This window comes from Scardinius erythrophthalmus (genome assembly GCF_964197995.2).
Source record: "Scardinius erythrophthalmus genome assembly, chromosome: 9".
Classification (NCBI taxonomy): Eukaryota; Metazoa; Chordata; class Actinopteri; order Cypriniformes; family Leuciscidae; genus Scardinius; species Scardinius erythrophthalmus.
Genome location: NC_138229.1, coordinates 18,948,385 through 18,964,845, shown reverse-complemented (window position 1 = coordinate 18,964,845; position 16,461 = coordinate 18,948,385). Strand labels below are relative to the sequence as shown.

The following is a 16,461-nucleotide window of genomic DNA, read 5'->3' as shown; positions in this document are numbered from 1 at the left end:
TATATTTTAGGAAATATTTTATTTTATTTGATGTGTATGAACTCTGTGCACCTGCGAAGCTCAATGCAAGCCAGCAGAGGGACCCAGTAGGCTACGCCTCTCGCCAAAGATCGCTAGATAAAAAAAATAATAATAATAATAATTAAATAAATAATTATGTGATCGAGTTTTGTCATCAAAAGCATTTTAGGCTATATAGCTCTCCATAAGTTCAAGTAATTTATCGTTTATGGGTGTGTTGCAACGGCTCTGTGGACTCTCAGAAAATAAACTGATTTGTTGTTAAGTAGAAAAATTGCTTATTTAATTCACCTTTTCTGTTATAGTGGTTTCAGACATATAGTAATTCTTATTTGCTGTTAAGTTATGTATTTCATAGTTTGTATTCGTGTGTGTGTGTGTGTGTGTGTGTGTGTGTGTGTGTGTGTGTGTGTGTGTGTGTGTGTGTGTGAGAGAGAGAGAGAGAGAGAGAGATTATTGCAGAATATTGTTGAACAACTCTACAGCGATATATCGTCGGTATTTTTCATACAGCAGTCGAAAACGAAAAAGCACCGTCCGAATAGCTGGAGCCAAAGGTGCGAATGCTTTGAATACCTCAAACAGGACGTGACGTCAAATCCTCGCAAAAACCAGAAGATTCGTGTTGTTTCCGGACGCTTCGTTGCTTGTCACATCAGCTCAATACAGCGTCCCACAGGCTGAGGTTAGTCGACCAAAAACAGAGCAGCTGCCTCTGGCAGTTAAAACACAAGGTATGTTAAGCGGTCAGTGTGTTTTCCAAGCTTACGTGAGAGATTTTCTTTATGAGATAAATATGAAGAATTCCTGCTAGCCAGATCATAGCATTGTTGCTAGCTGGTTAGCTCATCTAAAAGATGACAAGGTTGCCAGGTGGAAACATGAATAAAAGCAAGGTATATCGTTGTTTTGACGTTTTGGCCTGATGTGGGTTAAAAAAAAGAACGGTTTTAATTATTCATAAACAGAACATAAATCGGACGTGTTAATAGTATTGTCCGTGGTTGGCTAGCTTGTTGACATAGCGTAAGTTAGCTTTAAAGAGATAGACATGACATGAACAGTCTTTGTTAATTTACTCAACTTCATTTTGTTCCAAATCTGGTTGATGATGTTCTATCTTCTGTGAAACGCAAAATGATGCTTTTCATAATGACAGTCTCAATCATTGTTCACTTGCATTGCATCTTTTGTCCATGCAATGGAAGTGAATGGTCACCTTTTGTGTTCCACTTCAGAAAGTGCAGGTTTGGAACAACATTAAGGCCAATACATTTGATTTGTCATTTATTTTTTAAGATGAACTATCCCTCTACTACATTTATTCAGTGTATTTCAGTGGCTGTCTGTTTGTACTGCACCAAAATACATTGCTTATTATCATAAATGTTTTATTATTTTGTTAGCACTAGCAGCTCTCTGTCTCTTATGTTGCACATACATCTTTAACAACACTCAAAACAGTTTCCCTGATGGTTTAGCTGTGAGAAAACAAATCCATCTAACATGCAGTTAATGCCCCAAGATGTTTGTCATGGATGAGATCTGAGCTTGATTCTGGGTCATCACATGCTGCTATTATGGATTTGAAATGAAAACAGCCTGGTAGTTGCAGTTGCTGCTGTGAGGAAATGTGACCGGCTCACAGGGTGATTTCAGTTTGGTGCACATCAAAATCAGATCGAGAACTACTTTATTATTTGCCTGGACACATGCAAACACCAGATTTTTTTTTCACCAAGCATATATTCAATTATTTATTCATGTTTTTCATATATTACTAAGAGATAAAAATGAATTCAGCTTGAAAGAAATCTGTTGTATTTACAGTAACAGGCAGGATGTCAAATTGCAGTTAACATTGATTTTCCTTATGTCATTGTTATTTGTAAATTTAAATAGTAATGAGACGAGTAACCCTGGTTGATATTCTGAAAACACCTGTTTTTGGATGTACAGTCAGTCGTGGGCTATTTTTAAAGTTCTTTTTATTCATTTCTTATTTTAAATGAATTAAGGTTTTAGACAACTTGATTACATTTGTTGTCCTGAACAAATACAGGGCATTGTGCAAATTTGAGCGTCCTGTGATTTGTGTATTCATTTTATGAATTAATTTATTATTTCTTTGTTCTTCTTGAGCCTTTATGTTTAGCTCTTTCACGTAGGACACAGGTGTCAAACTCAGTTCCTGGAGGGCCACAGCCCTACAGAGGTTTGTTCCCTGCTTCAACACACACACACACACACACACACACACACACACACACACACACACACCCACACACACACCTGCAGTTTTCAAATAAGCCTGAAGGACTTGATTAGCTGATCAGGTGTGTAAACTGCAGGGGCTGTGCCCCTCCAGGAACTGAGTTTGACACCCCTGACGTTGGACATGGAAAATGTCTTAAGCTGTAAAGTCTGACAAGAAATAATAGTCTGAGAAATCATTTTTGAAAGTTGATAGAACCTTTAGATAAATGTATTTGTAAAGTTTTGCATAGGCTATGTGTTTTGTTCTGTATCATGATGATACATCAGGATTATGAATGAATGAGGCATTTAGGCTATATATCCATGGGAGAGGGGGCAAAACTTATAATGCAATTCAATATAACGCCATGCAATACAGTGCTTTAATTGTAGTAAATGTTCCTCTTGAAACATTAATAACAATATAAAAGTTATTCTTATATTTACTTTATACAGTTCATTAAAGATTTTACAGCAAAGTCATATGTACAAAACCCTGAAGGTGGACATTTTTAATGGTAAATAGCTAAAAAGTGCTAAAACTGATAGTTCATACTAAAACTGAACCAGAGATCCATAAAAATCAATCAGAGGGCAAAGGGCATGTGGAAGATTGTGAACGTCAGGTTTTTCAGTTTTAATCTTGTAGATAATTTAGAGGCCGTAGAAATGCATCTGATATGATAGAGTCGTTAAAGTGCCTGCAGATATGTGCTAATTATTTTGTTGTTGTTATTTATTCCCCATTTGTTCGCCAGCCATTGTAGTTTGTGGCCATGGATGATGACTATTACCAGGTTCTAGGAGTGCAGAAAAATGCATCTCCAGATGACATCAAAAAAGCGTAAGCTTCATCTTTGGTTTAATTTAGTCCTTTTTACATCCTCAACAATGCTTGTTATTCCAAATTAAACAGTAATTAAGCTGTAGAAAATAGTAGCATTTTTTTCCAGTGGTGTTAAATATGATCATTTGCCTGTCTAGGCTCATTTGTCATGCTGTATTTCCCTTACAGTTACAGGAAACTAGCTCTGAGGTGGCATCCAGATAAGAACCCAGATAATAAGGAGGACGCAGAGAAGAAGTTTAAGGAGCTTTCAGAGGCGTATGAAGTCCTGTCTGATGGTAAGTCTTAACAATCACCAGACTAAAATAGGGTTCAACAATAAGGGTGGCCCAGGGCATGTGTTAGAGAGGTCCAGGCCAGTCGACGGCCATAACTGACGCATCTACTCATAGCTATCCGGTTGTGAATAGACCAGGTGTAAAGGCCCTCCGAAACGCTTTCGAGACGGATTTAAATCCGATCACTCAAACCACAAAACTGGACAAGTGTGAATGCATCTGATTGTTGAAACCACATGTGTAAATTTTACTCCTCCCAAAATGTTTAAAAAAATAAACGTGTCAGAGCGTGAACGTAAGTCCGATGTGACAGCGCTACTGCAACATGCATCGCCACAGATGGTTATTATATATATATATAGCATATTATAATAGGCCTGCAACTTATTAGGCCTATATATTTATAGAATAGCAAAGTAGGCCTAATCAATATACAAGACTGAATCACATAGATGTGAAATATAAAGGCTATCATGGTCATTTTGCCAACAGTGAACCATGGATTTGTTTAGCTTATAATACGTTTCATTTTTAACTTAAACGAATACAAAATATATCATTCAAAACTCATCGGCTTAGACTGCATTTGAAGAAAAATAAACAACAGTTTTCCGTAGCCTTGTGTGAACTTATGCAATAGAATTAGACTTCTAGAATGTTCTGTCCAGTGCAAAAAATAATATTTTTAATTTAATTAGACAACATTTTAAGGAAGTGTAGTGCAAATATCTTTATATAATTATACTTCCATTATAGTTAACTTTCTTTCCAGTGCAAAACAATAATACATAAAAAAAACAGCTAATAAAGAAAATATAAAATATTGCACTCAAATACTGCATTCAAGCAATACAACACCGTATGTATATTTTTGTGCTCTTTTCTTTTCCGCCGGCTGCTCGGAGGTAGTCATTTTTACATTTCCCGCTGTTGTCACTTGTCGTCATCGTTGCTACGATACGTGACTCACAATGACTGAAACGACCAATTAAAAGGGCATTCTCTGATGATGTTCCAAGATATTAAGAACGCTACGCTGATCATAGACAAACAGGGGGAGAAGTTAATATCTACCGCACCGTCGTTTTTTTTTTCTTATCATAGCCTACATTTGTCTTCGTTCATAGTCTGATGTGTCTGTCATGGATTTGCACTGAATTGATTCTCAAAAATATGGAACAAAGTGCGTTTCGTATCTGTTCAATACGGAACAAGACTTTTATGTGTCAAATACGGGACGATTCCGTATTATACGGAACGGTTGGCAACCCTAAGTCGCAGACGCTCAACACAGCATAATCTTCATTAAAAGTCAAGTCAAGTCAAGTCAAGTTTATTTATATAGCGCTTTTCACAACACAGGTTGTATCAAAGCAGCTTCACAGTAATAAATTAGAACAATACATCAATGTTTGTTTCTAGTGGAACGTCTACGTTTGGTAATGCTGATCAATAGTATCGTTGATTGATTAATTAAATTAAATATCCCCAAATATCCCCAACTGAGCAAGCCAAAGGCAACAGTGGCAAGGAACCGAAAAACTCCATCAGGTGACCTAATGGAGAAAAAAAAACCTTGGGAGAACCCGGGCTCAGTCGGGGGCCAGTTCTCCTCTGGCGTTTATGAACTAGAGGTCGGATTTAACTGTGGGATTAAAAGTATTATATGAATGCCTGGCTGAAGAGATGCGTCTTTAATCTAGTTTTAAACTGGGAGAGCGAGTCTGAGCAACGAACAGTATCCGGAAGACTATTCCAGAGTTTTGGTGCTAAATGTGAAAATGCTCTCCCTCCTTTGGTGGACCTAGATATCCTAGGTATGACCAAAAGCCTCGAATTTAGTGACCTTAAAGAGCGCGATGGATTATAGGGCGATAGAAGATCCGTTAAATAGACTGGAGCTAAGCCGTTTAGGGCTTTATAAGTCAGTAGCAATACCTTGTAATTAATACGGGACTTTATAGGTAACCAATGTAGGGATGATAAAATCGGTGTTATATGATCATATTTTCTTGATCTAGTTAGAACTCTAGCGGCGGCATTTTGGACTAACTGTAGCTTGTTTATTGAGGATGCAGGACAACCGGCTAATAACGCATTACAGTAATCTAGTCTCGAGGTCATGAATGCATGAACTAACTTTTCTGCATCAGAAACAGATAGCATATTACGTAGCTTAGCAATGTTTCTAAGGTGGAAAAAGGCTGTTCTTGTAACATATGAAATATGATTTTCAAAAGACAGGTTGCAGTCTAATATAACACCCAGGTCTTTTACTGTAGAGGATGAAGTAACAGGACTTCCTACTATGTTAAAGTTGTATTGTGAGAGGTTTTGTGGGTGGTTTTTTGGTCTTGTCTGGATTTAATAAAAGAAAATTATGCGTCATCCAATCTTTTATATCTTTAACACACTCTGTCAATTTGGATAATTTAGCGTTTTCATCTGGCCGTGATGAAATATAGATTTGAGTGTCATCAGCATAACAATGGAAACTAATTCCATGTTTCCTTATAATATTTCCAAGTGGCATCATATATATTGAGAATAATAGAGGGCCTAACACAGATCCCTGCGGCACTCCATAGTTTACTGGAGTTATGATAGATTTTTCTCCATTTAAATAAACAAAATGGTAGCGGTCAGATAAATACGATCTAAACCAGCTTAATGCTTGTCCTTGAACACCAGTATAATTTTGTAGTCGATCTAAGAGTATTGTATGATCTATAGTATCGAACGCAGCACTAAGATCAAGTAAAACTAATATTGAGATACAGCCTTGGTCAGAAGCTAAAAGTAAATCATTTGTGATTTTAACGAGCGCAGTTTCAGTGCTATGATGCGGCCTGAACCCAGACTGAAACTTTTCATAGGTGTCATTTTCTTGTAAGAAAGAGCCCAGTTGAGCGGACACAACTTTTTCTAGTATTTTAGACATAAAAGGTAGATTTGAAATGGGTCTATAATTTACTAGATTATTCGGATCTAATTGTGGTTTCTTAATGAGAGGTTTTATAACTGCCAGTTTAAATGTTTTTGGAACATAACCTAAAGATACAGACGAGTTAATAATATTGAGGAGAGGCTCTTCCACTACAGGTAACACTTCTTTCAATAGTTTAGTTGGTATAGGATCTAGTAAACATGTTGTTGTTTTAGGTGAAGTAAAAAGTTTATTTAACTCTTTTTGTTCTATAGTTGTAAAGCACTGTAATTGTTCTTGCGGGGTGATAATTGAGGCTGAATTATAAGGCGCGATTGAGGATTGAACGTTTACAATTGTGGTTCTGATGTTTTCTATTTTCTCAGTGAAGAACTTCATGAAATCATTACTACTAAACTGTAATGGAATATTTTGTTCAGGAGACATCTGTTTATTTGTTAGTCTCGCCATGGTGTTAAATAAGAACTTAGGATTGTTATGGTTGTTTTCTATTAGTTTGCGTAGATGCTCAGCCCTGGCCGCTTTTAGGGCCTTTTTATAACGTGACATACTGTCTTTCCATGCGATTCTAAAGACCTCTAAGTTGGTTTGTTTCCATTTACGCTCTAAATTACGGGTTTCTCTCTTTAGAACACGCGTAGTATTGTTGTACCATGGTGCTTTACTTTTCTCTCTGACCTTTTTTAATCTAATGGGCGCAACAATATCCAATGATCCAGAGAGAATGGTGCTCATAGTGCTAGTTAATTCCTCAAGTTCATCTGTTTGTTTGGGTTCACTGAGCAGCTGAGACAGATCCGATAAGCTGTTTGAAAAATTATCTATGGTGGATGGAAGGATTGTTCTGCCTAATCGATAACGCGGCGCAGCATGATATATTACAGGGGTACGTAATATGCAAGTTACCATGTAATGGTCAGTGACATCGTCACTTTGTGGAATGATATCTATATCGGTTGGATCGGTTCCATGTGATATAATTAAATCGAGTGTATGATTAAATCGATGAGTCGGTCCGGTAATGTTTTGCTTGACCCCAAAGGAGTTTAATAAATCTGTAAACGCAGCCCCTAACGCATCATTTTGATTATCTACATGGATATTAAAGTCTCCAACAATTAATGCTTTATCGAAGTTAACTAATAGGTCTGAGAGAAAATCTGCAAACTCTTTTAGGAAATCAGCGTAAGGCCCAGGCGGTCTATATACGGTAGCCAAGGCTAGAGATTATAGGGATGTTTTTCGAACATCTAAGAGCGTAACATTTAGTACAAGTACTTCAAATGAAATAAACTTATAACCCGTTTTCTGAGTAACATTGAGAAAATCTCTATAGATTGTTGCAACACCGCCGCCACGACCATTCAGACGGGGCTCGTGCTTATAGGAGTATCCTGCTGGAGTAGACTCATTTAAACCGAAATAATCATTTGGTTTAAGCCAGGTTTCAGTAAGGCAAAGTACATCGAAGCTATTATCTGTGACTATTTCATTTACAATAACTGCCTTAGGTGTGAGTGATCTAATGTTTAGAAGACCTAGCTTTAAAAATTGTTTCTGATTACCAATAGCAACATTTTCTGGTTTAATAACAATTAGGTTTTTTCTAGATCCTGCAGTAGATTTATTATTTGATCTCACTAAACGAGGAATAGACACAGTTTCTATGCAATGTTCTACACTATTTATATCAGTTAAATTGGTGCAGCAGAGACTATGATTTGGACTTTTGGTTACTAGTCAAAAGGTATTTAACATTTTGGAGATGTTATCTGACAGAAGATCCGATCCGAATCTGCTTGGGTGTAAGCCATCAGCACGGTAAAGCCTAGGACGCTCCCAAAACAGATTCCAATTATTTACAAAGAGAAGTTTCTGCTCATTGCACCATGACATTAACCATTCATTAAGCGCAAATAATCTACTAAACTTTTCATGACCTAGTCGGTACGTGGGAAGCGGTCCTGACACAATAATCGTTATATCAGGCGATGTGCTGCGTACCGTATCGATCAGATTCCTGAAGTCTTTCTTCAGAACCTCCGTCTGGCGCAGCCTGATGTCGGCCCCTCCCGCGTGCAGGACCACGGTTCCGACGCGCTCGTTCAGAATCTCGGGAACGTGAGCAGCGATTTCAGAAACACGAGCACCAGGAAAGCAGTGACTATGCACCTTACTTTTATTTAACGTAACGTGTACGTGTCGAACGATGGAATCGCCGATGATCACAGCATCGCGTTCTGTTTCGCGAAGAGGGGAGAAGCGGTTTTGTGTGGATATCTCGAAAACCGGGAGGGTCGGAGAGAGTTTTCTTTTTTTTCTATCAAAAGTAGTGCGACTTAATGATATTACCAGTGCTCTCTCTCCTTTTGTGGTCTTTGATCTTGAAATTAGCTGATAAAATGCAGCTCATATCTGTTGGTTCTGTTGAAGTTAACTAAATTTGCGTATAGCACGGGAATTGAAGATCGAATTTATATCCATTTTGCAGATACGCATTTATGTGGGTGAGTGTAAATGAAATGGTTTTAGTAAATCCTCTCACTAAAAACGCATGGTTACCAGGTGTAAACAGGCCCAAAAATAACATAGGAATGCATCCTGTTTGTACACTCCTGACTCCTATATACTTTGCTGTTCTCGTGAAACTCACGATCTTGTTTTCTGTATAAATTACATGTTTTTATTAAATTATCCTTTAGGGTGCCATGTTAAAACTGTATATTATTGCACTCTTCAAATCCAGTCCTGGAGGGCTAGTGTCCATCTGCGTTTAGCTCTAACCCTAACCAAACTCACCCGAACAAGCTAATTAAGGTGTTCAGCAAATTACAGACTGGTGGGCTAAATTGGTATTGGTACTAAAGTCTGCAGAAAACTGGCCCTGCAAGACTGGGGTTGAAGAGCCCTGCTGTGTAATTTACAGCTATAAATGGTTAAAAAAAAAAAATCTTAATTTAAAATATATTTTAAAAATTTTGCATAATAAAATAAAGTAAAAAAAAAAAATTAAAAGAATAATAAAATGAAAAGTGTAATAACAACAAATATGCTTTGGATATGGCATTTTATTTAAAATATTTAGCTTAAAATAGCTGCATTTTTTTTTTTTTCATTTTTCCTCACGTCCAGTATAAATTGATCACCCCTACTCTTTGTGCTAGCAGTAACAGTCAGTGTTTTGTTTTTTTCTGAAGCTAAACGTGTGACTGCTGATTCCTCAAATTGTAGAAAATCGCTTGCTAAACAAACATATGTAAAACATTCCCAATGCCATTATGTTCCTCCCAGTCTTATCAGCCTTGCACAGACTCTGCACTTTTGAGACACTCCTTCTGAAGGAGGGGTTGTGTTCAGAGGTTAGCGCTGCCACTCTTAATGGCAGACTTTCCTCAAAATTCCAAAAAATTAATGATGACTCATGATATTGCACCCACTGTGAAGTGTGTCCCACTTTGTGTGTCTGGTGCTTTCCAGGTGTGATTCAGGTCTGGTGCATGAGTAATATAATTACTAGATTATGGACAACTGCTGTGCAATAAATCTGTTTGGTCTCTCACATTTTATGTTGGTATTTTCTGCTTTAGTATGAGTTGGTGAACAAAACGTAGTTGCTTAACTCTTGCTTTACTCTCCTTCAGCAAACAAGAGGAACTTATACGATCGGTATGGAAAAGAAGGCTTAACACCAGGTGGAGGTAATACTACAGTGATATTTTTGTACTATGTGGTTTGGTCAAATTCTTATTTTGGATTAAATAAATGTATATAAATAATATGGCAATATGATGTCAGTGTACCATGTTTAAACTTGTAACTTTATCATTTGGACAGGAGGAGGAGGAGGAAGAGGGCACTTTAATGGCGACCATTTTGGATTCACATTCCGCAATCCAGAGGATGTCTTCAGGGAATTCTTTGGTGGACAAGATCCATTTGCAGACTTCTTTGGTGAGTGTGTATTTACCTCGCTGTTTTTTTATGAGCATTCAATGGCAGAGCAGTTTTTTTTCAAGAGGTCCTCGCTGCAGCCTGTAGCACGATGACGTAGATGGATGATCCAATACGTACTGGACGCGCATGCGCGGTGGTGTGTTTTGGTCTGTACAAATACTTTTTTTTTTTTTTTTAAACCTGAATTTAAATATAAATGATCACTTGAGTGACAACTGTGTGATCTGACTGCTGTGATCAGTTTGTATATTAAACTTAAATTCATTTTTTTTTATTTTTTTTTATGTATGTACATCATGGCATGATGTACGTACATAAAACTCCGTCGCTATAGAAACAAAGACGCTAAAATGCAATCATGCAATCATGCAATGAGCTTCTCTACTACTTATTGTGAAATTGATTTCTTTATATTTGCTGTTAGTATTATCCATACTGCAAAATCCTTATGTTTTTATTCAACTATGTGTGTGCGCCTAATGAAAAATACGGGACAAATCCCGTCCCTTATTGATTTGATACGGGACGCATCATCTTACTTGTAAATACGGGACGATTCCATATTTTAAGGGACGGGTGGCAAGAGGAACCTTATGTACAGATCACTGTGGAAAAATTAGTATAGCCATTAAAGAAGGAACTCTTACCAGGCAAAATATCATTAAGCACTTTTTTTTCTGACAAGATTTAGTTTTTTGATGCTGGCTTCTGCATCTTTATTTTTGCATTTTCCCTTGAATGTGTACTGGTATTTTAAGTTGTTTACAGACCGTATTGTATTGTAAATTACAAACATTAAAATTACAGAGACAATTACTTGACTCATCTTTGCTTCCACTCAACAGCAAATATGACCTGAATAAAATAAAATGGCTTTATTTTAAAATGTTCTGTATACACGCATTAAATCCATCACATTTAGGTTTAAAATCATGTGATTTAAAATGTTGTAAAATGAACTATTCACTACATCATCTCAATACAATATTGAGCACATGTCACTTAAAGTCCACATGAAATCAAAATTGACCATATTTACTTTGTTTGCCTAAATTGATCGTTTTGTGGTGAACAATTCATCCATGCAAGTCAATCCACACAAAAAATATTTTTGGCTTCGTAATCTTTAATCAAAATCTGATAATGCCCCTCCCCTCTGCTTTGGAGGACCTTCTCTGATGACGTAGGTTTGAGGAATTGGTTTGGGCAACGCTTAACCACTCCCCTCAAACCGTTAGTCTGTTATGAGCAGAGATGGAGAGGAGGAGCGCTAGAGTACAACCCTGCCCTCTGTTCAATATTCCTTTTCACTGGGAAATGCGTCACAACACTGGAGAAAAGTCGTTTGCGAATTATAACCCAAACACACCTCCATCCAGTACGTATTGGATCATCCAGCTACGTCATCGTGCTACAGGCTGCAGCGAGGGGTGTCTCGTTTTTTAGTCAGTTCTTTAAATGTTATATGCAAACCTGTTGTTGTTTTTATCTTTTAGGTGGAGATCCGTTTGGCAATGACTTTTTTGGTGGCGGTCGGCGGCACCCCCACCAGCGGGGTATGAGCAGGAGCCGGACAGGAGGGTCCTTCTTTGGAGGCTTTGGAGGATTCCCACCTTTTGGGGCAGGGTTTTCATCTTTTGATGCAGGTCAGGTGTTGCAATTATGTCCACTTCATTTCAAAATCCTTTCAATTGATGCAAAACAGCAATCATAAAACTGCTGAAAATCAGAACCAAATCCTGTCTAAAAATCTGTAAAACTTGTACTAAAAGTCAAACATCAGGGTTTAGTTGTTCAGGACAACTCTACAACAATTGAAACTGAAATTGTATTTTTGGTGCCATTAAACATGTTTTCATAGTATTTTGTGCAGACGTTTGTTGACTAAGTTGAATATTATGGATAAAGATATATATTTACATATGTTATTTTATTTTAACTGTAGGTTTCACACCTTTTGGTCATATGGGAGGAGGAGGAGGTGGCTTCTCTTCCTTTTCTTCAACTTCGTTTGGTGGTGGGGGAGGTGGAGGAGGAGGCGGAGGAGGAGGCATGGGCAGCTTCCGCTCTGTTTCAACCTCCACTAAATTCATCAATGGGAGGAAAATCACTACAAAAAGGTAGGCACACATTTTTTTTTATATGTTTAAAGGTGAACTAAGTAACTTTTTTTACCTTAACTGAACAGCTTCGGAGTCATTGGAATGGTTATATTACTTATTTCGGGTTGAATGGTGGTCGTTTCGCACCCCCCTGGTGCCCGTGAGCGGAAAATACGCACTTGCAACTTTGAGCCGGCGGGCCGCCGGCCGCCGCGTCAGGAAGACTCGCGTGATATCAGGTCTCGCGATGTAAACAATTGCTTTACGGCCAAAAGAAATCTGCTAAAATGCTGTCATTATTGCGCTCCCTCACGCTGTCCGAACCCGAATGAAGAAGACGTTTTAAAGAATGTCCCATCTGCTTTGATGTCGTTGATCTACTAGCCTCTGGTGTCTGAGAATCACCAACGAGTTTTTACAACAGTGTTGTCAAATATCTATTCCGAAGCTGTGGGGGGAGCTCTAGAGAGAAACCTGCGAGCAAAAAGCGAGAATACAGCGAAGAAATCCCGAAGCTACTGAGTGCTGCTTTAAGATGTAAAAATACATTAAACCAACTACATTATACAACTAGCCTACAACCTTATCCGGCAAAATACTGCTGCCATATGTGTCATTAATGTTAATCAAAGAACAAGAGAAAAAAAGCACTCACTAATCTTGAATAAATAACTTTTGTAACTTTTACAAAAGGATTAATTAGTGCTGGGCGGTATACCGGTTCATACCGAATACTGGTTTTTATTTTTGTTATGATATGAATTTTTAATATACTGCAATACGATTAAACACCGTTCGGAACGCTGCGTGGCGCGACACTATTTGAGAGGGTCTCTTTTCACTTCTGCACTGTGGTGAGGGCACAGCTGTATGTGTTAGGCTACTAAGCATGACGGTGAACATGGATAGGTTAAACTATAATTGATAGCAGTCAAATTATATTGTTTCCCATACATTGGTTCACAATATCAACACAGCCTTATGGAAAATGTATTTGTAGTTGGAATTGACATCGTTGAATGAACATAAGCACTGCACGTTTCAAAGTCAAAATGCGGCGCAGGTGTTTTTATATGAATGTATTTTTGAGGGTAACTGACTGCCTTTAGAAACGTTTCTAGAAATCTTTCTTTATCTTTCTTTATCTTTCCTGATAAAGCAGCGTTTATGATCGGCGCTGCTTTGTGTACAGCCGTTACCGGGGAAACCGCTGTTTCTTACATGCCTACAGCGCCTCCTGCTGGCACCTCTTTCAAAACACTTTGAAAATGTGGTTAACACCCAGTCATGCTTGAAAAAGTAAAATACCGTCATATACCGTGAAACCGGTATAATTTTGAAAAATACTGTGATATTGATTTTTGCTCATACCGCCCAGCACTAGGATTAATCTAGATATTATTTATAAAGTGAAGACTGCAGTGCACCTACCTGAACAACTTAAAACACTGATTCATTTGTATCTTTGTTCAGTTGTTTTTATTTTATTACTGACTGTTTACTTGTCTTTAATCATTTTTTGCTTGTGTAAGTTTTCTTTAGGCTGCACATTTTTGTTTGTGTTTTTCAGCAACTGCATAAAAATGCTTATTACCTTATTGGAATAGAAAATGGGAATTGATAAGTATTGGAATCGCTAAAATTCAAACGATACCCAACCCTACAAATGTTTCTTTTTTGTAATTCATAGATGTGGTTTTAATTTGTTTCTGTAGAATCGTCGAGAATGGACAGGAACGGGTAGAAGTGGAAGAAGATGGACAGTTAAAATCTCTAACCATAAATGGTAAGGAACAGCTCCTGCGATTGGAACACAAGTAAGATAATGGAGCCCTTTCAGCACAAACTTGAGCTCAAACAATGTTAGTACTGTTGTTCAGATGTCTGTACATTGCGTTTTTTTGGTTGTTGCTCGTTTGTTGTTTTCCCCCCTCTCCTTTTTTTTTTTTTTTTTTTTTTTTTTTTTTTTTCATTTTTAGACTGATGTTTCTGAACAATTTTTTGGTTTATATATTTATAATTGAGGACTGTCAGTATTTTGCGCAGGATGAGTGTAATTTTACGTTTATTTGGGACCATAATGTGAGATTAGTTATTCTTTCCGCTAGCACTTTGTGTTGCTGTGTCCTCATGATTGCACATTGCCTTTTGAATAGTGCTTTGGGCTAAAAGGAAAAGAGAATTGTGCTTTGTGCATGACTTTACCAACTGAGTGTGGATTTGGAGTATGTAACTTGCTGTTCAAACCTTATGGCAACTTGTCTGATTCGTTTGTTTAACATTTGTAAATGCTGGTAGAGTGCTAGATCCATTGTACTGATATGCAATTTTTATTATTTTTAATTAATGAAAATGTTTTTTTTCCCTCATTGTTGCATGTAAGACAACAAATGTTGTTCATAGTTGTAATGTTATTACTAAATAACCTGATGAGAACCGGAGTTAATAATATAACTGATTTATGACCATTCAAGGAACTTTGTGTACTTTGTAAAATAATTTGAACCTAAATAAATGAGTTTCATCCTTTTTGGGGATGTGGCAGCTCTGCAGTCTATGTAGTTTTGCTTTAATGATCTTTGATTTTCTTCCAAATCCAATCATTGAGGGAGTGTGTTGCAGCTTGTTTGTTTAACTAACACTCTTTTATAACAAAATATGATTAGATTCTTCTACGTTTTCTGGAGTTTAGAGTGAGTGATATTGTTATGAGACTTACATTTATGATCATTAATACTTCAAGCAGATCATAATCGATCAAGTATATTCATTCCAACAAGAAACAATGCGGACAGGGGGCAATTTATCTTCCTCGAATAGTAACTTTCTTAAGCCGTTAACAAATATCATGTGATAGTACAGTTACGTAATGTACATTCCCAAATGAAAACGTCTTAATCAACTTTCTAACTATTTGAATGTACATTTAATAAACTGTGTGTGCTACAATGCAACACTCTTAATATTATTAATCAAAGAAAGGAAGTGATCAGAAGAAGTGTAATTTAAAGAAATGTTGTAAAGAGTGGATAGATAACTTTTATTAAATAATGTTTATAATTTTGATAACGTCTCAAACTATTTTGTTAAATTAGGGATAATTATCAGTGAAAGTTGTCTTGAATTCTCTATTATTATGTAGAACGGCATTTCTTAGCTGTTTACTGCCTTTCATCGATGCCTTTCGCCTGCCAAATGAAGCTGGCTGCAGTGCTACCAGAATGCATGGCTAACAAAACTAACAAGTTTTGTGATTTTGTTTTATGCTCTCTAAATGCATCTCTACCTCTGGATGTCAGAGGTATAGTATGCATAGTGCAGAATTATCACCGTCAAAACAGTTTGGGGAAAACTGACTGGTAATAGATAGTGTAATAGTTCTGCAAAACATCTTTTTTAAAATTAAAGGCAGATATTATTACACTTATTTAAGTAGTTTCTAAACTAAACCGCACCCCTCTCTCTAGGAAGAGCCCAGGAGATGGGCATGCTGGAGGGTCACAGACAGAGGAAGGAGCTCCCTGACTCCTCTTCCTCCTCCTCTTCCTCCTTCTCACACTCTGCAAGGCAGTCAGCTCAGAGAGAGGAGCAAAATAAAACTGCAGGCAAAGGTCAGAAGCCCATTTCATATATCGTGTCAGATTCCTGGAGCTCAAGCATGATGCTTGTGATACTTAAAAGTTATGTATCCCAACAGAGCAAACTGGAGTGAAGAGGAAGAGAATGACGGTGAAGGGAGAGACCAAAAAGGCCAAAGAGTCCTAAATTTGTTGCTGCATCTGAACTCGTAGTACTGATAGTCTGACATACTGTAGCTGTGGATATTCTGTGTTGAGGTTCGGAAAAACACTCTAGCGTTTTCTTGTTTGTTTTTTATCTGTTATTTTTTGGATGCAAAGTTACAATTTATAATTTGTTTTTTTTTTTACATTTCTTTTCTGGCGTTACTAATCAGTAATTATTACAAACCGTAAATGATGACTGCTCTGAAGAACTGTGACTGATACCCAAATAAATAAAAAAGGATGAATAGTTTTAATGAAAATATGTGCAAGC

At 37.2% G+C, this 16,461-nt stretch overlaps 1 protein-coding gene across 2 annotated transcripts; it reads left to right on the top strand.

The window, feature by feature from the left end:
* The first annotated feature begins 474 nt into the window (after positions 1 to 474).
* dnajb6a (DnaJ heat shock protein family (Hsp40) member B6a) lies at positions 475 to 16,444 on the top strand. Of its 2 annotated transcripts, none has more exons than XM_081374043.1 (10): positions 475 to 706; positions 3,036 to 3,121; positions 3,293 to 3,402; positions 9,991 to 10,047; positions 10,184 to 10,300; positions 11,800 to 11,949; positions 12,249 to 12,423; positions 14,121 to 14,191; positions 15,873 to 16,016; positions 16,103 to 16,444. In XM_081374043.1, the coding sequence occupies exons 2-10, from the start codon at positions 3,054 to 3,056 to the stop codon at positions 16,168 to 16,170; spliced, it is 960 nt and encodes a 319-aa protein (XP_081230169.1). In that variant the 5' UTR covers positions 475 to 706; positions 3,036 to 3,053; the 3' UTR covers positions 16,171 to 16,444. The 2 variants fall into 2 exon arrangements, with proteins under 2 accessions (XP_081230169.1, XP_081230168.1); XM_081374042.1 differs by having other exon boundaries at positions 475 to 755.
* The last annotated feature ends 17 nt before the right edge of the window (positions 16,445 to 16,461 follow it).